Genomic DNA, 25,972 nt, shown 5'->3' with positions numbered 1-25,972 from the left:
CATCAGAAGTTTCACAGCCTGATATATTAACATGATCCTATGTTTCACATGAAACAGAAAGCTTAATATGCCTCTATTAACTCTTAATATTCCTTACCGTCTGCAGTGAAATATATTTTTAATCACAATAGTGTACCCAGTTTCTGAAGGTTATTTTGTTTATTATTGGATATTAATTTTCGAAATCTTTGATGTATGTTTTGCAATTTAAGCATCTTTCATTTTCAATATTTTACTAATGGAGAACTTTTACCATTTTATATTAAATAATATTTTACATTTAGAGCTAATCCTGTGGTTTTACTCACATGAGCATTCTTACTCATTGTAATAGGACTAACTCATGCAATTAAACCAGATCCTATACAATACCTTTCATCCCAAAATTTGCCAAAGTGTTTCACAAAAAAAGGGACATACTCCTGCATCTCTTACTCATTCAAATACTTCGATTCATTTCAATGTGTGTATGTCTATCAGTGTTGCAAATAGCAGCTACTATTTTCCAAAGCATATTATTGCAAAACAGAAACTTTGCATGGTGTTGTAAAGTCAGACCCGTGCAGACCCAAAGATCACTGCAGAACAAAACACTGACAATATCTATGGCCAGTAATGAATAATTATCATGATGAACAGAAAAACATCTTTTCCCTGAACATTTGTTTTGAGGTTAGTTTTAGGCACATGCTACCTCTTTTACAAATAGATTGAAAAAAACCAAATGTATATCTGGGGTGTCATTCAGATGTAATGCATATTGTCAGAATATAATGAGGTGTTTACTTCATTCATTTTGATCACACAAATACTGACTGAATGCACAGCATTCTTGACTCTACTGACTCTCTTTGTCTTCAAGAATTTCTCTGGTGTCTGTAGGTGTATATAATTCCTAAGTGCTTGTAAGACAAAAAGACTCTCTTCCCCTGTGCATATTTTACTCTTTGTCAATCTATTGAGTAGTGCATAATGTATTTATGCAAGAAATCATTTCTGCCTCTTCCTTAAGTATAAATAATCTATTTATATTGTAAAAAATTACAAATAACATTTTCAAAATTGCTCCTAAAGGGCTTTTGAAGGCCGCTGAAAGGATTTTAAAAGGAAATGATAGAAGATGTTTTCATTGCTCGCCCTACAACTTTGTTCAAGTTCAGTGTACGTGGAAGAACTTCTTCATTCACCAAATCAATGTATAACTGTTAGCCATCTGCAGGGGCGGCTCTAGAAATCGGGCTGCCCCAAGCAGCGCGGAGCGCTGCGCCGCCCTTCCCCAGTCCCGCGGCGGGTCCCCTCTTCCCGCGGCTCCGGTTGAGCTCCTGCCGGCATGCCTGCGGCAGGTCCACCGGAGCCCGGGACCAGCGGACCTGCCGCAGTCATGCCTGCGGGAGGTCAACCGAAGCCGCGGGAAGACGGGACCCGCCGCAGTCATGCCTGCGGCAGGTCCGAGGTCCGGTCGTCCCGGGCTCCGGTGGACCTGCCGCAGGCATGCCGGCGGGAGCTCCACCGGAGCCAAATGCCGCCCCCCCGGGAAACGGCCGCCCCAAGCGCCTGCTTGGCGCGCTGGTGTCTAGAGCCGCCCCTGGCCATCTGATAACTTTCATGACACTTACTTTGTGTTGTGTGCATACAAACATCTTGTGCCAGATTCTAATTCCTCTGGCACTAATGTAAATCTCAAGCAAATCCATTGGCTCAATCCTGAGTCCTTTTGTGGATCAAGTGGTACAAAGTGGCCATATAACTGGCTTCAACAATCAGGTGGAAATTCTCCCAGTCATCGTGTCCTTCTTATCCCACCATATGGGGCATAGTGAGAGCATGCTGCACTCTGGCAAATTCTGGCTGGTAGATGGCCATTGTGGTACCCCTGAGGCTGTTCTAAATTACACTAAATTTGAACTAGCCACCAGCCAAACCCAGAATTGGGAAATCACAGCATGCTATCCCATCTCTGTTATGCACCACATTGGTAAAGGACTGAGCGCCAGGGTTTAAAATGAGTTGCTCTAGATTTACATCAGTGTCTGAGAGATCAGACTATAACTCTAGTTCAAAATTGTTTTAAAATAATTGGTATAACTAGGCTGATGACATTCAAACACTGACTATAATAGAAACATAACTGTATCTGATCTTATCAGTGCACTTATAATTCACTTAATGTGTAGTTTTAAATTGCACATTTTCATACGCTGAATTGGCAAAATGTGTCTAGAAGATATAACTCACTGCAGGGGTATAATCTGTTTATTGATTAAAAATGTAATTTCTGCACTCCATTTATACTTATGTGCACAAAAAAAATGTTGAGAATGATCCTTTGGAGGACACTCAGATTCCATTATAGTGGTACACTACACATCACTATCATCTAGCTACTTATAGCTCAGGTTTTAAATTATAAAATGTAAACAAGAACTGACAAAGTAGTATGTTGTTTTTTTCTAGTCACTGAACAACTAAAGAAAGCAAGAATGTCATATGAGTAAATTCAGTTTCAGGCAGTTTATCTACACGTAAATGCTTTGAATTCCACAATCCTCACCTACACAACATTTTTATATCTGATTCTTGAATTGTACACATTATTTCTCTTAAACAACATAGTAAAACACGCGTGTGTGTGTGTGTGTATTTTTATGGTGAAATACCTGGACATCTGTACAGCTTTCTTGCCTGTGCAATATCTCCTTTACTTAGACGAGTACGCTGACCAATGGCAGGTCGTATACCATTATCATCACGGGAAGGAAGAATGGTATCCAGAAACATACCCCTAAAAAAAAAAAAAAAAAAAACCAACAAAAATCGACTCATAAAACCTTAGAATTTTTTTCATAAAACTATTCATGTTTTTATATTATATATTTATTTTATAAACAATAAATATTTTGTCATAATTAAAAAGGTAAAATGCAAAATATGGAACAAGAAAAGAAAAGAAAAAGTGAATGGAAGAGAAAAATTCCCCAAGTTGAAAAAATGGCTTAAACAGTAGCAATGATAATAGAAAATAGTCTTGCTTTAATGCAAACTGGCAACTACTTTTTTATTTCGAATAGACAACAACAGCCCAGAAATTTCCTATTCAATTTTAAATTAAATAGGAAAAGATTGTTGGGACCTAGTACTTGTCACATTGAAGACAAGATCTGTTGTTTGCTTAGTCTATTGTCTGCCTGGCAACAACATGAACAATTACACATTGCCTTGTTGAGAAATTCTTCTTCCAAAGTCCCTGCTCCAAATGAAGTTTCAAAGAGGTCTTACTTGCATCCATGAAAAGCAGGGTAATTCAGAATTAAGGTTGCCAATGCATCTTTAATTCATAAAACTGTGCTAAGATATTTCAATGTAAGGGTATTTAGTAAGATCATTCTTCTGTTGTGTGTTAGACCCCTGAGCTATCCTTCTGCTGCTAAGACATGAATGGTGAGCCAAATTCTGCTTTCTATTACAATGATATAAATCCATGCTAATTCATTTGACTTCAGCAAAATTACTCCAAATGACTTTGATGTAACAGAGAGCAAAATTAAGTATTAATCTTATCTCAGAATGTCCTTGGTTTGATGGGTTTAAGTCTGATATTTTTTAAATCTGATTTTTATGAGTTAATTATGGCAGTATTAAATTAATATTAGGAGCAATATGAACAAAGAAATATGTTCCATTAACATGCTACAGAGTCTGAAAACCTTTGAATTCTGATGTGATGTCACTGGGCTTTCCTTCTTATCTTTGATACTCATTTATACTTGTAGCACATACACTGAAAGCTAAAATCTTGTATTACCACTTATCAGTATTGACTGTATAATGTTGTTTCATAATACTCAGTGTGCTAAGGCAGAAATCCGAGCCTAGGAATAGAGGCTGCTTTTTGAAGTACACTAAACTGGCCATTTTGAATGTTCTTCCTATATCCTGCTGTCATTGCATACATAAAACTCCCCATGACATCACTGGGATTATTCAATAAAGACAGACTGCAGGAAATACGTTTATTTTAAATATTAGAAAAGACGGTTACTCACCGTAGTAACTGTTGTTCTTCGAGATGTGTTGCTCCTATCCATTCCAGTTAGGTGTGCGCGCCGCGCGTGCACGGCTCTCCGGAACATTTTTACCCTAGCAACTCCGGCGGGCCGGCTGGGCGCCCCCTGGAGTGGCGCCGCTATGGCGCCTGTTATATACCCCAGCCGGCCCGTTCGCTCCTCAGTTCCTTCTTGCCGGCTACTCCGACAGTGGGGAAGGAGGGCGGGTCTGGAATGGATAGGAGCAACACATCTCGAAGAACAACAGTTACTACAGTGAGTAACCGTCTTTTCTTCTTCGAGTGATTGCTCCTATGCAATCCAGTTAGGTGATTCCCAAGCCTTACCTAGGCGGTGGGGTCGGAGTGAGACGTGGCAGAGTGCAATACTGCGGAGCCGAAGGCTGCGTCGTCTCTTGATTGCTGCACCAACGCGTAGTGGGAAGCGAAGGTGTGGACAGAAGACCAGGTGGCCGCTCTACAGATGTCCTGGATGGGAACATGGGCCAGGAAGGCGGCCGACGAGGCGTGCGCTCTCGTTGAGTGAGCAGTGAGGCGGCATGGTGGCACGCGAGCAAGCTCGTAGCATGTCCGAATACATGCCGTTACCCAGGAGGAAATCCGCTGGGAGGAGACTGGCTCACCCTTCATGCGGTCGGCGACTGCCACAAACAGCTGGGTCGAACGCCGGAAGGGCTTCGTCTGCTCGAAGTAAAAGGCAAGGGCCCTGCGGACGTCCAGGGTGTGAAGCTGTTGTTCCCGAGGGGAGGCATGCGGCTTCGGGAAGAAGACTGGGAGGAAGATCTCCTGGTTGAGGTGGAAGGCCGACACCACCTTGGGGAGAAAGGCTGGGTGTGGTCGAAGCTGCACCTTGTCTCCGTGGAAGATGGTGTATGGTGGCCCAACCATCAGAGCACGGAGCTCAGAGACTCGTCTCGCTGATGTAATTGCGACGAGGAAGGCCGTCTTCCAGGAGAGGTAGAGCAGAGAGCACGTGGCTAGAGGCTCGAAGGGCAGTCCCATAAGTTTGGCCAGAACGAGGTTCAAATCCCAGGTCGGGGCAGGACGCCGCACCGGCGGGTACAAGTGGTTCGGATGGCGGAGTCTGCCGAAGTCCTGGGTGATGAGGTCCGGCCATAACGGAAGGGGGATGGGATCCCGAACGGAGAGCTCGAGCAGCAGGGTGTACCGGTGCTGCCTCGGCCAGGCCGGAGCTACGAGTATGACGCGGGCTCTGTCCCTCCGAAGCTTCAGTAGCACTCGGTGCACTAGCGGGAATGGAGGGAAGGCGTAGAGGAGACGATCCGTCCAGGGGTAAAGGAAGGCGTCCGACAGGGAGCCTGGTGAGCGACCCTGGAACGAGCAAAACAGGTGGCACTTCCTGTTCTCCCTGGAGGCGAATAGGTCTATCTGGGGAAACCCCCACCTCCGGAAGATTGTGTGGACGACATCTGGACGGAGGGACCACTCGTGGGAGAGGAACGACCTGCTGAGATGGTCGGCCAGCATTTTCTGCACTCCCGGAAGAAAGGATGCTTCCAGGTGAATTGAGTGGGTCACGCAGAAGTCCCACAGGAGCATTGCTTCCTTGCAGAGCGGGGACGAGCAGGCTCCACCTTGTTTGTTCACATAAAACATCACTGTGGTGTTGTCCGTGAACACTGCTACGCATTGGCCTCGCAGACGGGCGTGGAAGGCGTGGCACGCCAAGCGAATTGCCCGCAGCTCCCCGACGTTGATGTGGAGGGAGAGCTCCTGGGGCGACCAGAGGCCCTGGGTGTGTAGGTCGCCCAGGTGTGCCCCCCATCCCAACGCCGAGGCATCTGTCGTCAGTGTCACGGACGGACAAGGAGGGCGGAACGGGACTCCTGCACATACGACCTCTGGGTTCAGCCACCAACTGAGCGAAGCGAGGGCAGGCTTCGTGACCGTGACTACTCTGTCCATGGAGTCGCGGTGTGGGCGGTACACCGACGCCAGCCAAGATTGAAATGGGCGAAGGTGCACGACGCCATGTGGCCCAGGAGGCGTAGGCAGGACCGAACCGTCGTAGTGGGAAAAGCATGCAGGTCTCGGATGATGGAGACCATCGTCTGGTGCTGGGCACGAGGGAGACAGGCCCTGGCCACCGTGAAGTCGAGGACCGCTCCAATAAACTCCACTCTCTGTGATGGAGTCAGTGAGGACTTCTCCACATTGACGAGAAGGCCCAGTGCCCAAAATAGGGAGAGTATCTCGGCAACTTGGTCTGTTACCAATTGGTGGGATGGCCCGCGAACCAGCCAGTCGTCGAGATAAGGGTAGACGTGAACTCGACGACGGCGGAGGTCTGCAGCAACTACTGCCATGCATTTGGTGAAGACCCTCGGAGCGGTGGATAGGCCGAAGAGTAGCACCGCAAACTGGTAGTGCGCACCGTTGACCACAAAACGCAGGTAGCATCGATGGGGAGGGTAAATAGCAATATGGAAGTATGCGTCCTTCATGTCCAGGGCGGCAAACCAGTCTCCCGGATCCAGGGAGGGAATGATGGTCCCCAAGGTCACCATGCGAAATTTGAGCTTGATCATGTACTTGTTGAGCTCCCAGAGGTCCAGAATGGGTCTGAGGCCTCCTTTCGCCTTGGGGATGAGAAAATAACGGGAATAGAATCCCCTGCCCCGCCTGTCTTGCGGCACCTCCTCTATGGCACCCAACCTCAACAGAGACTCGACCTCTTGCAAGAGGCATTGCTCGTGAGAGGGGTCCCTGAAGAGGGACGGGGAAGGTGGGTGGGAAGGAGGGGGCGAAATAAACTGAAGGTGGTAACCATACTGGATAGTACGGAGTACCCAGCTGTCCGATGTTATTTGGGACCACGCCGGGAGGAAGCGGGAAAGGCGGTTGCAAAACAAAGGAATTGGATCCTGGGAATAGACTGATGAGCCGTCCTCGGGCGTCCCATCAAAACTGTTGTTTGGGCCCTTGCGGGGCCTTGGACAACGCTTGGGCCTGGGTGCGCCTGCTGCCTGAAGGTCTATGGCGGTTGAGGCCGTTGCGCCGACTATTACAGGGCCTTGACCTGGCTTGGGTAAAAGGCCGGTAGGACTGCTGTTGGCGGAAGGAGCGCCTCTGGGTAGCTGGTGTGTGCATACCCAGAGTGCGGATAGCTACACGACCGTCCTACAGGGTCTGTATCCTCGAGTCCGTTTTCTCTGAGAACAGGCCATGAGTCTCAAAGGGCAGGTCCTGGAGGGTATACTGCACCTCCAGCGGCAAGGTGGAGGACTGTAGCCAGGAGATGCGCTGCATAGTTACTCCAGAGGCCAAGGTTCTGGCCCCTGAGTCCGCCGAATCCAGAGCAGCCTGGATGGAAGAGCGGGAGGCTGTCCTGCCCTCTTCGACCAGAGCCGAAAACTCTCGTCGGGAATCCGTCGGGATCAGTTCCGCGTATTTCGTGAGGGACACGAAAATGTCGAAGGCGTACCGGGCTAAGAGGGCCAGCTGGTTTGCAATGCGCAGCTGGAGACCCCCCGCCAAATACACCTTGCGGCCCAACAAGTCCATGCGCCTGGCGTCCTTCGACTTCGGCGCTGGGGCTGGCTGTCCATGCCGCTCACGGCATGGACGACCAGTGAGTCCGGAGAGGGGTGAGTGTACAGATACTCGTATCCCGTGGGGGGGACCGAGTATCTACGTTCCACGCCCCTTGCAGTAGGGGGGACGGACGCTGGCGACTGCCAGATGGTCGTGGCATTTTTCTGAATTGTTTTAATAAAAGGCAGGGCCACCCGCGTCGGGGCCTCCGCGTCGATGACGTTGGTCACTGGGTCTTCATCTTCCGGGACCTCCGCCACCGGAAGATCAATGGCCTTTGCCACCCTGCAGAGAAGGTCCTGGTGGGCCCGCAGGTCGATCGGGGGAGGGTCCACCGTAGCGGCGCCCGCCACTGCCTCATCCGGAGAGGAGGATGAAGACAGAGTCTGTACCACCACCTCTGCCGGAGGCTGCTCAGGGGCTTGGGAGGTTGACGGAAGCCCTGCGGGATCTGATGACGGTAGGGTCTCCCCCAGTGGTGTTGGGGGAGGGCGGCTCACCGTGGCTTCCGGTATCCTGCGTTCAGCACCCACTGGGCGCTGGGACAAGGGGAGCCCTTGGGACTCATAGCCGGCCCAGGGGACCCAAAAACCCCACTGCTGGTGTCCAAGATGTTGGCTCTGGGTGGGAGCCCAGAGATCTGTCTCGCTGTCCACCTGGGAGACGACCGATGGCTGACGCGAAGGCCACGGGGGTGCAGAGGCGCTGATGGAGTGCGCCGCGGAAGGAGGCAGCTTATCCCCGGACGGTGCCGAGGAGCGGTGCCGGCCGTCATGGTGCCAGGATGGTGATCTGGACCGTCTGCCACTTCGGTACCGGGAGCCAGAACGTGACCTTGATCGTCGGTGGCGAGAGCGGCTTCGGGAGTCGCGACGGCGAGATCGGTACCGGGAACTGGATCTCCGACGGTACCGTCGGTCCGGTGACCGGGACCATGAGCGGTGCCGGGAGTGCGACCGGTACCGTGAGACTGAGCGGTACCGGGACTGCCACCGGTGCCGGGACGGGGTGCGGTACCGAGACTGGGATCGGTGCCGGGATCGGGACCGACGTGACAGCGACCGTTGCCTGGACCGGGGACCGGGTCCAAGGCTTGGAGCGTCGCCCCTCTCTTCCGTCAGGGGTCTGGGGCTGCATCATTGCAGGCTTGCCCAACGATTGAACAGCCCGCACCGGCGGGGCCGGGGTCTCGGTGCCTCTACCAGCTGAATAAGCTCTCTCGCCGTCACAAATGTTTCAGGGGTGGACAGGAGATGCAGCTCTACCGCAGCCGGCGCCGGGGAGCAGGGAGGTACCGGACTCGACGGCTCTTGAGGTTCCGGAGTCAACGGAACCGTGCACGGCTTGTGCACTACCACAGCCGGTGCCGGAGGTGGCTGGGTAAGCTGTCCCGAAGCTTCAGGTTTAGGAGCCGGGTGCGCCGTCTTCCGCTTCCTCTGGGGGGAGAGGGAACGGTGCCGGGACTTCGGTGCCGTCTGCGTGCCTTTAGGAGCCTCGGTACTGGGACGGCTCGGTGCCGCTGGTGCGCTGTGCGCCGAGGATGGTTTCGGCGGTGCCGGGGACGGAGCAGGGGGCTGAAGTGCCGCCTCCGTAAGGAACTGTTTAAGTCGAGAGTCTCGCTCCTTTCTTGTGCGTGGCTTGAATGCCGTGCAAATCGGGCACTTATCTGTCCTGTGCGATTCCCCGAGGCAGCGCAGGCAGGAATCGTGCGGGTCGCCGATGGGCATAGGCCGCTGGCAAGCCACACAGGGCTTAAAGCCCGGTGCCTTGGGCATGAGCCCGCACCGGTTGTGGAAGAAGAGGGGCTAACCCCTCTAATTCCCTACTATACTATTACTATCACAACTATAACAACTATAACTAACTTATTCAACTAATCTAACTATTAAACTAAGTGAAACAACTATATACACTAAAGATACGGAGAAACGCTAGGGCTGTGGAGGTGAGATAGCACTCCACTGTTCCAACTGGCTGTCACGGGCGGTAAGAAGGAACTGAGGAGCGGACGGGCCGGCTGGGGTATATAACAGGCGCCATAGCGGCGCCACTCCAGGGGGCGCCCAGCCGGCCCGCCAGAGTTGCTAGGGTAAAAATGTTCCGGAGAGCCGTGCACGCACGGCGCGCGCACCTAACTGGAATGCATAGGAGCAATCACTCGAAGAAGAAATCGTTCAAAGTACTAACTGACCATCTGAATAACTATTTCTAGGAACAAAGCTGGATTTTTGTAAAACAAAACAGCAACTGTAACAAGAAACTATGATTTTATTTTTCCACTGGTATAACCTGAAAATGACCAATCCATAGAATTTAAAATTTAGACAATAAGAAATCATTCCTCTTTTGCGTTCTCCAGCACCACCTTAAAAAGGCTTATGGAAATAACAAGCCCTTGATAATCTTAATACTTATCTATATGTTATGACTATTACTTCATGAAGTTTTGTGGTCTTTGTTGACCTGTTCCTGATGACTAACATCTGTTAGTAACTAGGATTTCGTTTAAAGTTCCACACTGAATAGAACTTCCCCTCTTAACATAATCAATGGCAAGTCTTATGGGCCTTAAGGGCTTCTGTAAGTGATACAAAACACTCTCTTCTGCCTAGGGGTAGAATACAATTCCCTATAGCACTCTCAGGCCTGGTCTACACTGGGGGTGGGGGGAGGAATCGATCTAAGTTACGCAACTTCAGCTACATGAATAATGTAGCTGAAGTCGACGTACTTAGATCTACTCACAGCGGTGTCTTCACTGCGGTGAGTTGGCTGCTGCTGCTCCCCTGTCGACTCTGCCTGTGCCTCTCGTGGCAGTGGAGTACAGGAGTCGACGGGAGAATGCACGGGGGTTGACTTATCGTGTCTAGACTAGACGTGATAAATTGACCCCCGCTGGATTGATCGCTGCCTGCCGATCCAGCGGGTAGTATAGACATACTCTTAGTTTCTGCCAGCCTGGAGCATCTAAGACTAGGATCAGAAACTAAATCCTCATTTTGTAGTCATTACAGAGCACTAAGACTATGGTTATTCTTTTCTATTCTATAAAACTTCTTATACCACCTTCCTCAATGTAGCATTTGAGCACCTTCTAATAGTGCATTAAACAACATCTATCATGTGTGTTTCATTCCCACATTCATCATCTTCCTGGAGGAGAATTGTGTGTGAAGTGTTCTGTTTTGGTAGGTTTTTTTTTAATGTACATGCTGCTATGTGCTTATATTAGAGAAGGCGGGTCATATAAGTGTTCCTTGCACTTATAGTGAAAAGTAGTGAGACTGATGATGGTCTTTAATGCATGTAAGAGTTCATTCCATAGTCTTGGATCAGCCCCTGAGAAAGCTCTGTCTCCTGTACCACTGAGCTTTATCCATCCATTCATGGAACATATATGGTCCCCATCACTGTAACATCTGCATGCCTCACAATCTTAATGTATTTATCCTCACAGTACCCCTGTGAAGTAGGAAAATGCTATTATTCCCATTTTACAGATGGGTAACTGAGGTATACAGCAGCTACACAATTTGCCCAAGTTCACACAAAGTCTGGGATGGAGCAGGGACTTGAACCTGAATCCTCCTCTACAGACTTTACCCTTGTAGGGTCCATTGGCATTACAATGATAACATTTATATAGGGTGGTTAGTGGGTGAGCTACAGGGTATGAAATATAATCAGCACTAGGTGAAAGACCCTTCCCCACACTCAAACTTCATAGGCAGGCTGTGCAAGGATAACCAGCAGTGGAGCAGCAATGTGGGAGCTCCCAATATGGGAACAATGGGATTCTTGATTATATGGGTCTAATTCCACTAACACCACGAACAGCACAGAATGAGCTGCAGTCTCTAATCTAATTCAGCCCTTTCCCATGGCCCTGGTTTGTGGGGTACATTTTCCAGACTTACATCTCACTCACTACATCCACAGGGGTACACAATTACTTAGACTTTATGTATTGAAGTGAATTTCACTCTTAGAGAAAGGAACACATACGTAAATATTTCATGTGCTTGATTCTTCTAAATTTAATTTTTTGCAGCATATGAGGTTTTACAAAATAATAGACAACTGTTATGAAATGAGGCTTCCAGGTTATCTTTACATAAAATCTAAATTAAAACAAGATTAAAAGGCTGCTTTGAAATTGAATATCATGTCGGGACATTAAGCAATGTCTTTCTAAAAAAGTAATCAAATTATCCTACATAGTTGGATTTAAAGAAAACCAACAAGCTGTGTTTTGACTTCTGTTGGAACACACTCTGCTGAAGAAATATAATATTTTAAAGCTGTTCTGGAAATGCCGTTGTTAAATCTATGATTCCTAGTTTTCACACACAGGAATGGAATTAAAAGTCAAAAGGTATAACCTGAGACTCCAACCTTGAGAAGGTGTTCCTGGCATAGTGCATAATGCTGTCAAAATCATATGATTCCCCAAGGGAGTTCACCTCTCCAGGCTCCATCTTCAGGAAGTTGTATTCCTGACCTACAAATGAGTCATAAGCAAAGTCTCAGATTAATCTTCTGATAAAGGTGGGGGAAGGGGAAAAAGAGCTACAATGCCATTCACAGAAACTCATGGATCTTAGTGAATCTAATCTTTAGAATAGTTAACTTCTCTTATTAACTGGATGAATGGAGGAAGATCCATGCACTTAGAACACCCACTACTAACTTTATTCTACTATATATATATAGATTAGCTGTTTCATTCACCTATGCACTGTAAGTGAATAAGACACAGAACACCAACTTATGACAAATGTGGAGGCCACAACAGTCACTAACTTAGCCATCAATGGTAGAAGAAAAAAATCCACCTCACCACAAAGAGCCCAGCAGATAGCTCAGGGGTGGAAAAACTTTTTGGGCCGAGGGCCACATCTGGGTGGGGAAATTGTATGCAGGGCTGAGGCAGAGGGTTGGGGTGTGGGAGGGAATGTGGGGTGTGGGGTGCAGGAAGGAGCTCAGGGCAAGGGATTGGGGCAGAGGAGGGGTGTGGGGTGCATGAAGGGGCTCAGGGAAGGGGGTTGGGGTGCAGGAGATATGCAGAGTGCAGGAAGGGGCTCAGGGCAGGGGTTGGGGTACACAGAGGTGCAGGGTGCAGCAGGGAGCTCGGGGCAGGGCGTTGGGGTGCAGGAGGGGTGGGAGTGTATGAGGGGGCTCAAGGAAGGGAGCTAGGGTGCAGGAAGGGGTGTGAGGTGCAGGCAGGGGGCTTAGGGCAGGGAGTTGGGGGATGGGGTGCAGGAGGGGTTTGGGCTCCAGCCCAGCGCCGCTTATCTAAAGTGGCTCTGGGGTGGCAGCAGTGCACACCAGGGCCAGGACAGGCTCCCTGCATACCTGCCCTGCTCCTGGCCCCATGCTGCTCCAGGAAGTGCTGCGGCCCCTGGGTGAGAGGGGTGGAGGGATCCGCATGCTCTGCCCTTGCCGCGCCTCCAGGTACCTCCCCCAAAACTCCCATTGGCTGCAGTTCCCCGTTCCCGGCCAATGGGAGCTGCGAGAGGCGGTGCCTGGAGGGAAGGGCAATGCATGAAGCCCTCTGTCCCCCCACCCAGGGGCCGCAGGGACATGGTGCTGGACGCTTCTGAGAGTGGCGCGGGGCCTGTGGCGCCATGGGGGGCAATTCCGTGGGCCAGATCCAAAGCCCTGAGGGGCCAGATCCGGCCCTTGGGCTGTAGTTTTCCCACCCCGAGAGCTGTTCAGTGGGAATTCCACAGGCTGGCTACCAAAGTGACTTTGCTTAAGTAGAGGCTACCCTTTCAGTCCCCTTCTACCACAACTTCCAACTACCCCTCCCACTCCAACCTCATGCAACTGTTAGGGGCACATGTGAGAAAGGCCCTGATCTGTGTAAGAAATAGAGGCTCACTTCCAGCAACCTCAGGTCCCGGCTGAAAGCCACTGGTCCTTGTCAGTATACAAATATGCAAACTGGCCTTTGCTCAAACCCAAATCCACTGAACTCCTGCCAAAAGTTGTTACCTACATTAATGAACAATACTGGCCAAACCTCCTGGGCACTAACAGAAAATCAAAAACACCCTCACTGCACATGCCAATTTCCTCTTGATGGAAATGCCTTTCTGACTCCAATTGCTGATGACTAAGCCCAAAGGCTCTGACAAGAAGGGGCATTAGCAGCTTCAGCTAGGAACTAGGGAGGAAGGTGGAAACTTGCAAAGCAAAGGGCGGGTGGCCTGAGAATGGCAGTCCCAACCCAGGAGGAAGGTAAATACTGTACCCATTCACATGCAGGTCCGGGTGGCAACAAGTTCTCCTTGTGACATGAATCCACCAATCACAGGCAAAGCCTGAAGGAGGACAAGGAGCAGTTACTGCACCCAACCCCTTTTAGCATACATAGGAGTCCAGGATGCAGCACACAGAAGTAGGGAAGAGCATATGTGCAATGTGTGGACTCAAAGGGTAGCGGGAGAAGAGTCTGAACCTCTTTCAACCCTTCAGATTACGAACCATGAGAAATGTCTGTTCCCTGCCAGTCCTGCTCAAAGTCCCATTCCAAGGAGTATGGTGGGAATCTTAACAGCTTCATTGCACAACAAATTAAAATATTTAAATATTGCTTTAAGACCAAGAAATCATACAATGGCTTTTTCAGGGCACAAACTAACTCTTAGCTTACATCAGTTGCAAGTAGTGCAATACTTAAAACATAATGAGACTGGCTTAGTTTAAAGAGATTTTCGAAACAGCATGTTATGTTGTGTGTTTTTAAGAGCTGTGTAATTTAGATTCTTGTTTTACCCAAGCCATCTGGTAAAATAAGGCACTAAAAGCAAAATAAAACACTGCTGCACAAACACTGAGCAATTGGTTAACAAATAAAACAAAAGCAATGTTAAGATGAAAGCAGAAAAACCCCATATATTGAAAAATAAGTTCTCTTGATTTTATCCTGTTAGGCTATTTATTTTGTAGGACTCTAAAATATCCTATATCTGTTTAATCTGTACCTTCATATTTCTTTTGAAACTTGATCCGTTATTATAATTCCATTCCGAAAATGTTTAAAAGGGATTTAAGTTGGTTAAGTGTGACACCCTCTCCCACAGTGAAAATCCTAAAAAGCTATGATATGCCAAGTTATAGCACCCGTCTTAGACCACACAGGATGTTTCCACTGACAGCAACAGACTGTTTGTATCATCAAAAGGAACTTGACTAGAGTGTTTCCTTAACAGTTGGAAAGACTGTACATCTCCCTCGCAGTACAATTCAAAAATTTAATTACAACCCCATACTTCCCTCACAAGCACGTAACACATTGCACATGTGTCAATGCTGAATATGTGCAAAAGTTGCTGAGGATGTATTTATTGTGTATTATTATGCAAATGTAATTAAAAATTATGTGCATGTGTGAAAAAGTTAGGGAGTAATCATGTTATCAAGTCATCAGTGTGTGAGCAATAAGGACAAAGTTAGGTAAGGTATGGACCTTCCTTGAGCAAGCCAACATTAGCACTTCTAGTACAAACCTTTGCTTAAGAAATATAGCCCAGATCCTCAAAGGTAATTATGTGCCTAATTCCCATGTAAATCAATGGGAGTTAGGTGCCTAAATACCTTTCACAATATGAGCCCAACTCTGCTTATTACTGTGAGTAGTGTCAATGATTTCAGTAGGCAGGTTTTGCTGACTGGCACAATCTGATTAGTGATTGTCAACCTATATTATAAAAGGGAATAGAAGGTGTCAGGAGGGGAGAGCGAGAAAGAAACTGACAATGCAAGTTTGTTCTGCCTCAACCTGTGTCAGGAGAGGGAAACTAACAATCTGATCTTACTATAAGGCAAATTAAAGGATGAAATATTGCTAGTGCGTATTAGGCATAAAAGAAGTGACAACAAAATTAGATTAGATCATAGCTGTCATCTGTTGTCTCTTGCAGAATGCTCTGCTGTTGTGACTGGAATAGCTAATAAATAAATATAACCCTTTGCTCTTGCATAGTATTTTTCATCTGTAGATCTCCACATGCTTTCCAAAGCAGCTAAGTATCATTACTTCCATTTTACAAATGATGATACTTAAGCAGACTGAGATGAAGTGACTTGGCCAAAGTCACCCAGGTCAGAGACAGAACCAGGAATAAACCCCAGGCATCCTGACTCTAAGCCCTAGCCTTTAGATTACGTTGCTTCTCATGCTCAGCATTATCATCCACATTTGATAATAAAAATGAAAGTTGCTGATAAACCAATTTAAATTGCTTGTTAACTATAATCTATATTTTACCAAAGGCCATTTTTGTCTCCCAGAAATTTAAACATAATTTTGTATTTCAAACTTGTTACTGTGCCATGAAGAACTCACCTGAATTAAATATGAATAATTTAAAACTAAATGTATCTGCAACAACATAGGCTTGTAGAATCAAGTACAGTATTTGCATGCTAGCAGAAGTAGCAATTTTTATCTTCTATGGGTTGCTCTTCTGTCTCTGTGGGCCAAAATCAGCTTCTGTAGCCTAACTCTGATTCCAACAAGAACAGGTCAGATAAGCACTGCAAAGAACATTTGATAAGAATAAAACTTTCAATAGTTCGGGCCAGATTGTAAACCTGCAAAGGCATATTTCCACGTCAACATGGGCTTCAGAAGTTTTGAATATCAGGCCTTTAGCATCTAAAACATCAACTTTGAAATACAGAGTCTCTGGAATCATAGGTTTAGATCTTGACAAGATAATCTCAACCTCCCTACTTCACAGTTAGGTAAATTGACTATCATACAAGTCACTTTTAAGGAGCAGGGTTGTCAAGCAGGGGCCTGCTATTTCTTCCACCTGAAGTAGAGGGTTTTGCAAGATGATCACGGTACATAGTTATGTGTGTGCCACTGCAGCAGAGGGCTTTGTGGACTTGTACATGTGTGTGATAGGGATGAGATCATACATTTATTTAATGAGTAGGTAGGGAGAATGCTGTCCAGCATGACTTTATTGTTGAGCAAAACAGCATTAACTATTTTATTTAGGCGTATGGGAAGCGGCCCAGAACTCATTTATTGGAGGCAGCATGAATTAAGTTAGCCAGTGTTGTTTGAGTGGGCAGCATTAATTAGAAGAACTGAGTTCACCCAACAGGCCCACACCCAGTAGTATACAATCAGTAGGAGAACATATAGTAGGGGGTGTGGCTTGGTGCAGGCGAGGCTTAGGCACTAATATAGTTCAGCATGGTGAATAGGCTTAGGCCCAGGGCAAGTAAGCATTGGATGGAGCTGGTCGGAAAGGTTCTCCTCCATGGAAAATCTTGACTTTTCATTGAAAAACCAAACATTTTCTGACTGAAAACAGAAAACTTTTGATTTTTGTTGGAAACGCAAATGTTTCCACTTAAAGCAGACACTTGTCACAAAAAATGTTACTTAGAGAAAAACTAAATTTTCTGTCAAAACAATTTCTGTTAGTGTTTAGTTCATTTTCCAAGCCTTGTCACAATTTTACTTATCTTTACCATAAAACCACAGTCCTGCCTCCATTGTATGAACATGAAAGGTCCCACGGCTCTTTCCATAAGACTAGTGGCTTTCCCTGGAGTCTCTCCAGGTTGTTTAACTGGCTGTCTATTTGGCTGTTTCTCTCCACTCCAGACATGATTACACTTTAGTCGTACTGTATATATAGTTTGAATCATGTTGGATCCCTCCAGATAAAAAGAATGGTGTAAATGTAAAAATGTTAATTTTGGCTAGTTTATTAGAATGTTGAATTTTCTAAGAACACTCAATTTCAATTGTAATTATTTTAATGAAAAGACTCATTTAAAAAGTGTAAAAATTGTTACAATCTTCAGTAGAACAAAAATAAACAGTGAAATAATATAACCTAAGAACCCTTATCAAATTGTCTCACCTGGCTGGATGTTTTCTCTAATGATGGTTACATGGTCATCTCGGTCTGGTCGTGTGTGTTCATGCCAAAAGCCTATCACATGCCCTAACTCATGAACAACAATTCCAAATTTATCACAGTTCTTGCCAATAGATATAGCCTGAGGACCATTCCCCCTTCGACCCACATAAGAACAGCACCTGTAATCAAAATATAAATAGAGATTAAAACTTTCAAGAAAACAACTTAAAAATAAAATTTTGCTAGAGGGTAATTTTAAAAAAAATCCATACAGTACATTACACGACAGTGCTACAACAAGCTGAAGTTAGTATTTATAGTAGTTAATACAGAGTATTATTATATATAACTATTAGAATGAATTTCTTTATCCAAGGTGCCACTTATGAGCTAATGGACTGTTATTTGTGTCCTTGGAGTCACTCTGAAAAACAAAGGAGATTTGTACACCAAAACAAACAAACAAAAAATAAAATGGCTGTGATTAAAATCAGTCTTTTTTGCAGTGTTGTGCTGCTTCTGTGCTGTCTTTCACATAAGAGTAGCACATATAACACCAGTAGGTGTGCAGGGCAAGAGATTGGCCCTCTACTGCTCTGCTTGGGAGTGGAGCATCTACTGCAGTCATCTCTGGATCATTAGGAAGTTCTGTCATTAGCTTTTTCAAATTCCTCTCCCACATTCCCTGAATAAGGATCCGTTAAGAAACATCTTTTTCCCCCCAGTAGAGGAGACAGTAAACACCCAAAACCCTCCACATATTCATACTTTCTGGCTTGGAGAGAGAGGTTGTCCTCTCTCAAGGAAGAATGGATGGGGAATGTTCCACTTCAGTATGCAAAGAGCAAAACCTATTTTAAAGTGCAAAAATGCTTTCTATGACAAATTAAAAAATAAAAAAAGAATAAAAGTAAAGTCTCCCATTACTGACCATACTGGACTTGAATCTTCTCTCAGGTAATCTCCGCTCAATAATAAAACACTAGTTTTCATACCATTGTAACTCCATAGATTTCACTGGGACTATTCATATGCTTAAAATTAATCATGTACATAAGTGCTTTGATGGACTGGTGCCTAAATCACATGAGAAATTGAATTAGAAAACTATTGTGTCTACATCTATTTTTCCACACCTTTCACCAGGCCCCATAGGCTTGTGTCTCCATAAAATCCCCCAATTCTAAAAACACACAACGACTCACCCTCTATAGCATTCCTGTTGTATTTCTGACTCAGTCCAGAACCACCAAATGGTCTGAGGCCAAACAAAGTTTTGTTTCTAATAAGAACACAAAAGCTATAAGTTTGGTTCCAATACCTTAACCTTTCAAACAGACTTCCATAGCTGGGAGGGTCAGGAGCAGGGGAGAGTGGAGAAGAAGCAGCAGGGGGTAGATTCCTGCTGTGTCTATCTCTGTTGTAGTTCTTACCAACACTCATCCAGATTTCATAGTCACTCAACTCTGGTTGGCTAGTAGGTAAATCTTTCATATTTAATCTGAAAATTCACTCTACTTCGTTAATTATGGTTGCAGGATTTTAGAAATATTAAATGTTAATGATACCATAACCCTTTGAAGATTTACCTAACATCTGTTAACCCACAGAAGAAAGCACAGAAGAGATGAATACTTTGTAGATAACCCTGAAATGGAGTGAAATGAGGTTTAAAATCCCATGATACTCCTATGATTGAGTAAACAGGAATGCCATCTCTCCCCTTCTCCCCCAAGATTTTTCTGGGTATATGTGACAGATAATGTGGCCCACAAAAGTAATCTTTCCATATTGGGAGACTGTAGTCCAGAAATAAATGGTCCACTTGTTCTCCCTCTCCCTTTTTCTTGGATAAGAGTCTTCCTGAAGAGTCATATTTTTCTGAGGGAGTGGTAAAAAAAAAAAAGAAGTCACTTTCACAATTGCTCTCATTTTTCATTCCTGTCTTTCGTGCTTTCATGATTCCAATGTAATCTAATGGAGCTGGTATGTCCTTTTCAGCATCCATACTCAGCATTCTTCTGAGATGTCTGCTCTTTTGAAAGGGCTTGAAAAATGTAGTCTGCTCACTATGACAGGAAAAGGAAAGAATAGAGACTAAAGCAAAACCCATAGAAATGGAGAGATATTTGGGATCAGATGGTTGGCTGAAATTTCTGACACACATCTGTCTCTATCATTTTATCTACTATTTTCAATTTAGCAAGAATAGTAAGAATATGACTCCATCCATCTCAAGCTCTTTAATGACCTTAAAATAAAAAAAAAATCCTAAAAAAAGTGAAAACATGGATGAATTGCTAAGGAGCAGTTCAGAGGAATAGCACAAAGATGTAGAGACAAATCAGAAAGGCTAAAGCACAAAATGAATTACACCTAGCAAGGAACATAAAAGGCAATTACAAGAGGTTCTTCAAATGTATTAGGAACAAGAGAAAGATGAAAGAGTGTATTTCTTCTACTTAGCGGGGAAGGAGAGCTAATAACTGAGGACATGAAGAAGGCTGAGATGTTTAAGGCCTATTTTGCTTCAGTCTTCATTAAAAAGATTAATGGTGACGAGATACCCAACACAATTAATATTAACAAGGGAGAAGGAAGGCAAGCCAAAATAGGGAAAAAGCTGGTTAAAGAATATTTAGATAAGTTACATGTATTCAGGTCATCAGGATCTGATTAAATTAATCGTAGGGTACTTAAGGAACTACCTGAAACAATCTCAGAACTGTTAGCAATTATGTTTGAAAACTCATGGAAGATGGGTAAGGTCCCAAAGGACAAGGGAAGGGCAAACCAAGTACCTATCTTTACAAAGAAGAAGAAAGAGGACCTGGGGAATTATAAGCCACTCCACTTAACTTCAATACCAAGAAAGATACTGGAACCAATTATTAAATTATCAATTTGTAAACACCCAGAGCATAATAGCGTTATAAGGAATAGCCAGCATGGATTTGTCAAGAACAAATCTGCCAAACTAACCTAATTTATTCTAATCCTGCAGGCCCTCCTTGAAGAGCCTGGAAAACTATAGAAACAGCTGGAAGCAAATCAGGTGGTTATCTTCTCCTGTTTGCTGTACAGGAGCCACTGTCCAGTGACACCTTAAAGACTAACAGATTTATTTGGGCATAAGATTTTGTGGGTTAAAAACCCCACTTCTTCAGATGCATGGAGTGAAAGTTACAGATACAGTCATAAATATCTGTCTGTGTCTGTGCGAGTTTTTTCATACAGCTAAATTCAGTCAGGGCCGGCTCTGGCTTTTTTGCCGCCCCAAGCAAAAAAAAAGGATGGGGGGGTGGCCGGAGCGGCAAAGCAGGGTGAAAAAAAACAAACAAAAAAATGGCGGGGACGGAGCGGCAAAGCTGGGGGGGTTGGGGAACTGCATGGCAGTTTTTTCATACAGCTAAATTCATTGCCTTGCATGGACTGAATCAGGGCCAGCTCCAGGCACCAGCCGAGCAAGCTCGTGCTTGGGGCGGCAGATTCTACGGGGCGGCATTCTGCCCAATCCTAGGGCGGCACAACAGGTGTTTTTATTTTTGGTTCCCCGATCCGGCTGCCCTGTAGGGCATGGAGGAGGGGAGCACCCTGCAGCAAACTCGACAGGGCAGCCCACGTCCTTCCCTCTCAGCCAACCCGAGCGGCACAGAGCCCTCCTGGCAGGCGGTGCGGTGGTCGGGGCCGCGTGGTGAGCACCCCGCTGAAGCCCTGGCCACCCCCCTTCTCTCCCCCCCCCCCGCTTCCTCCCCTCCCCTCCATTAGACCGGGTGCGCACTCTGCAGCACAGGGAGTCCCCCTGCACCCTGGCTCCGGCCGCCCTTTTTTTTTTTCCCCTGCTTTTGAGTCTTATATCCCACTGTCAATTACTTTTTCAAATCATGAGGCAATAGCACAGTCTGATAAAATTCAACCACAGTCAATACTCTTCACTGTTTTGGTTTTTTCTTCTTCTTCATTCTGCCTCCAATAGCAACATAGAACCTTTCAAGATTCTGCTCTATTAGTTTCAAAAGCTAGGCAATGTGATTTGAAAAAACCCAAAACATCCGTCACAGCACATAAAAATCACATAAAATGTTTGATATGTAAAACAAATACTAATTATTTGCCTTTGAATAACAGTAGTGTAAAATATTGTCCTAGGGAGCTTTGGGTTTTATATCACAAAATGAGGTAGCTTTTTATAGTATATTCCTTGATTTTGTGAAATTTTACTGCTATTCCCACTAAAGAGAGACAATGTGGCCAAGATTTTCAAAAGTAAATAGTAATTCTGGGTGCTCAATTTGAGAGACTTTAAAGGTGTCCTGGTTTCAGAAGGTAAATGGACAGGCCTTTCTGAAAATCAGGCCCCTTCGGGTGTCTCAAGTTCAGCAGCCAAATTATGTTGAAAACAGTATCAGCCTATTTTTTTTAAAAATCAGCTGATTATGGCAATTTCTTAACTTTGATCACTAAATGGAGTTCAAACACTTCACACAGATTGCAGGCAAGCTCTTTGATTATCTTTTTCTACTTCAAAGGAGAGCAGTCAACAGTAAACAGAGTCTTAAAATAAGGGTAGTAGTATAGAATACAGGAGGGAAGGGGTGTCATTAGGATTTACTGCATCGAGTGCCCTGACATGCACACATCAGATTCATCCAATGAAGTTACAACATTCTGATCACTCAGACAACAAAATGGAGTCAAAGGGTCAAGAATATTAAAAAAGTGATACATCAAATGGCACTGATTTGCAATACCTTTGTTGTGACCACATATTTAGGTGTGCTTGGCACAAGGCCCAGGTGTCTCTCTATAGTATGAGCACTTGTCATCCTTCTCAAACTCAGCCAACAGGCAGACTATAAAGCTCCTGATTTCTTTAATCTTTATTGCACCAGACAGCAGTTGAAGACTGTAACTATTTATGAATCTCTAATTCCATGTAATCAGTGTAGCTGATCAATAATGGTGAGCAAAGAGAAACAACTGGCAGAGAGAAAGTGCAGTGATTACTACCACTATTCTTTGAAAAATAAGGGCCCTTTGAGCCCCACAGAGCTGCCATAAAATATGTCTTAAAATTGATGAGTGGGAAGGGGAAACCTGTGGGATCTTAGTCTCAGTTTTTTGGCGGGTTAAACAGCTGCACACTACAGAACATGATACTTTAAAGCACCCTATTGAATGATAATAGCAGTTCACCATGACATTAACTGCATGGTGCTGTGGATGAAAATGATGCAGAACTCCACAAACCCACTAGGATTACACCCTTTGCTCTGGTTACATAGAGAGGAAAACAATCTGTAATTCACAAAAGAGAACTCAATATGAAGCAATTTTGTTAATCACTTTACTGGTCAAAGCACACCCCTTCCATTCACAGTCCAAAATGCCTCTAGGTAAAGTGGAAATTGGATTGACACTCATATAGAAATAAAGTTAGCAATAGTGGTCTGCCTTGGACATTTTCATCAGGAATAAAATTGTAAGGAAAATTATTGTTAGTAGTTTTCTTCCACCTTCAAATATAATTCTTGGTAAAAGTCTTGTAGACAAAACCACATTATTTTCCTTACATTCATTTTGGTCTATATTTATATGCAACCTTTTGTTCCATTTGTTTGTTCCAAACTCATTTATTCCCAGACTAGGCTTTAAAATGGAACATGAATAGAGAAGGCCAAATATTTGTTCTGATTTGGTGAATTTATCCCTTTTGGTCCTTTCCACAAATTGTCCACAAATAGATCATGATTTTTACTGATTTGTTTGATATTCAAAACTATTCTGTGAATAGTTTACTAGAAATAATGTCAGCTTGCAAACTGTGTAGAGTGGGCATTCATTCGATTACTCCATATTCAAAAATGCCACCCACAATCCTCAACTGGGGCGGTAACTTGATGCTCCTGGCAGAGGAGGACAACCCCAGCAGGGACCCCATCCTTGGAGTCTTGCACCCATTGGGCAATTAGGTGGGGTGGGAGGGGGAAAGAGTGATGTTTGGCCAGCATTCCCAAGGTCATAAGATTTAACTTGGAGCAGGTGACTGCACTTCAGCTGTGTTCCAGCAGAGAAAGGGTTACTTACCATTCCAGAGCAGCAGCTGCTGCCAATAGTATGCAGAGAAAGACAGGTAAGAATTACCCTTTCCCCCCAGCATGGAGGTTCTGACCATTATTGGAGCAGAAGCCCCCTTAGGGAGGGATTCCATGCTGGCTCCCCTGCTCAAGGGCAGGGAGGCTCAGAGCTTCACGGGGAATCTGATGGGCAGCTGGGTTCCAAGGTGGTGCAGCCCAGGTTGGGCCTGCAACTGTGGCAATGTACACACACCCTTGCTTAAGGAGGTATGGGGGAAACAGTAGGTCATATGATATCCCTAAGGCAGCTGCAAAGGGCCCTGTGTCCTTGGGCAGCCTTGCCAGGGCCAGGTCTGTGGCAACTGCTCCCCAACAACCTGCTCATGGCAGGGAAGACCCTGGGTATGCTGTGGCTGCCACAGGAGCATAATGCTCCTTGTGTCTGGTTATGCCCCCTCCCTTCCTACTATGGATGGTGGAAGGGGAAGGGCTCATGGGGCTTCAGCCAAAGATATGGACAGCAGGTCTGCAGGTGCCCAGTCCAGGAGCCACTCTGAAGGAGTCAGGCAGAATGCCTGGTCCCTTTCTCCAAACACACACACAGAGGTGGTGGGGTTGGGGTGTAGGTAGTAGGGGTGCCCTTGGACATGCATTGGAGCAACTCAGCCTGGCCTTACAGGAGGCTGTAGAGGAGGGTGAGGGTTCATTCTCCAGCAAAATTGCCTGAATTGTTGGCCTTGGATTGCCATCCCATGGGGAAGGATGTGCTCAGTCTTCACAGGACTGAAAATTACTGACACAGATAATGGCCTGCAGATAACTGATGCATATAACGAGTCATGGGATGAGAACAGGTGGGCAGGACTTTGGTGGTAGTGGGTTAGAGGAGTGCATTCCTCTCAGATGGGATCCTGAATCCTTTTTAGAAGGAGGTCCATGGGTCCAAGTTTGGGGAAAGTGAGGGTCCAAGCCTCAGGAAGTTGGACAAGGAGTAGGTGAACGTCCTGGGGCCTGCACTTTGCCCCCATAACCCACCAGAAGTCCAGCAGGCCTCCTAGGGATATAGCAGTAGGGCTTACCAGCAGCCCGCACATAGCGAACGAAGGGATTGCAGCCCTTGGCACTCAGGTGCAAGGGTATCTGCCTACATCACTCTTCCCTCTGACACCCCTTCTCATGGGATGGGGGGGGGTAAACCTGGTGAAACCATTGGCATTGTGGCCCATAGGCTGGGCAGCTTTCCTGAGAAGGATGGGCCCCTCTTAGATGAGGGTGCAACGATGTCACGGGTTTGGGGCGGAACTGATATTCCACAAAGGGATACAGAGCAGTCAGGGACACCACCCCCCCAAAAATCACACAACTGGTCAGCAGCATTCTTAACGAGACACAGGTGGAAGAGAGGGCAGGTAAAGGCCTTGATCTTCTGAGGGATCCAATCGGCCCCTGGGGACTCATCTCTCTAAAGAGGTTAAGGCAAAGATTTGGAAGGGGGAGTTTGTGGATTTATTTACCTTGCAGTTTATGGAAGAGCAGACCAAGGAATGGGGGAAAGGACAGAAAAGACTAGGACGAATCCCACAGATATAAGGCGCCTCAAACTCTTGAGAACTGGACCATGGACTTTCACATTCATGTAGGTATAATTTGTGTGAGGAACCCAGAAAGATGTATTTCCTTGTTCAAGTCTGAGGACTTAACAGAGAGAGCATACACAACATATAGTGGGGAATTTGAACAGTGGACAGCAAAGGAACCTGAATTACCCTGGGGTAAAATAGACCAGAATTTTTGTCACAGAGTGTATGACTCCTTATTGCCCCATCCAGCTGACATTCACAGAGGTTGCCAGAGCCAAAACCTCAGCTTCAAACTGCAGATTTAAAAGTGAATGTATGCTTTGCATTTAACAATGGGAAATGTTTTTGCTCTCAATACTACTGCAGACAGCACTGTAGGAGGTGGGACGGAGGTCAGCAAAGCACCCTCTCCTGTTATGGGGGTAAAGGCAGTTCCAAGAGAGTGGTAGGAAAGGGTGTCCACAAGGACCCAGTGTTTTGGGAGGTGCTACAGGGGAGGCAGTAATCATGGAAAAGGTTTCTCCTCCAATTAAGGTACAGGTGTTATGGAATTTGTTACGGGCTACCTCAAGAAAAAAGAAACAGCTTATTTATGGAATGGATTTTCAGCTGTTTTTCAATATATGAGGGAGTGAGATGCCATCCCAGGCAGAGAATTTGAAGTCTGTTAAAGGCTTTGAGCATATAATGACTCCGAAGGTTGCCATTTAAGTGACAGCAGGGACAATACCTTGTGTGGGTTTCAGTTTGATAAAACCACGCCCATTGGGTGCTCTATGTCATGTGCCACTTTCAAAAGAT

At 45.7% G+C, this 25,972-nt stretch overlaps 1 protein-coding gene across 12 annotated transcripts in view; it reads right to left on the bottom strand.

Moving 5' to 3' along the window:
- Positions 1-25,972, bottom strand: part of TLL1 (tolloid like 1) — a 388,529-nt gene that overhangs the window by 67,787 nt on the left and 294,770 nt on the right. For all 12 annotated transcript variants that reach the window (XM_039540242.1, XM_039540243.1, XM_039540241.1 and 9 more), the window contains 3 exons: positions 17,515-17,693; positions 12,014-12,119; positions 2,658-2,782 (listed from right to left, as the gene is read on the bottom strand). In XM_039540242.1, coding sequence (XP_039396176.1) covers positions 2,658-2,782; positions 12,014-12,119; positions 17,515-17,693 — 410 coding nt within the window. The remainder of the gene's footprint in view (positions 1-2,657; positions 2,783-12,013; positions 12,120-17,514; positions 17,694-25,972) is intronic.

This window comes from Mauremys reevesii, linkage group 5 (genome assembly GCF_016161935.1).
Source record: "Mauremys reevesii isolate NIE-2019 linkage group 5, ASM1616193v1, whole genome shotgun sequence".
Lineage (NCBI taxonomy): Eukaryota > Metazoa > Chordata > Testudines > Geoemydidae > Mauremys > Mauremys reevesii.
This window is presented reverse-complemented; position numbering and strand designations above follow the sequence as displayed.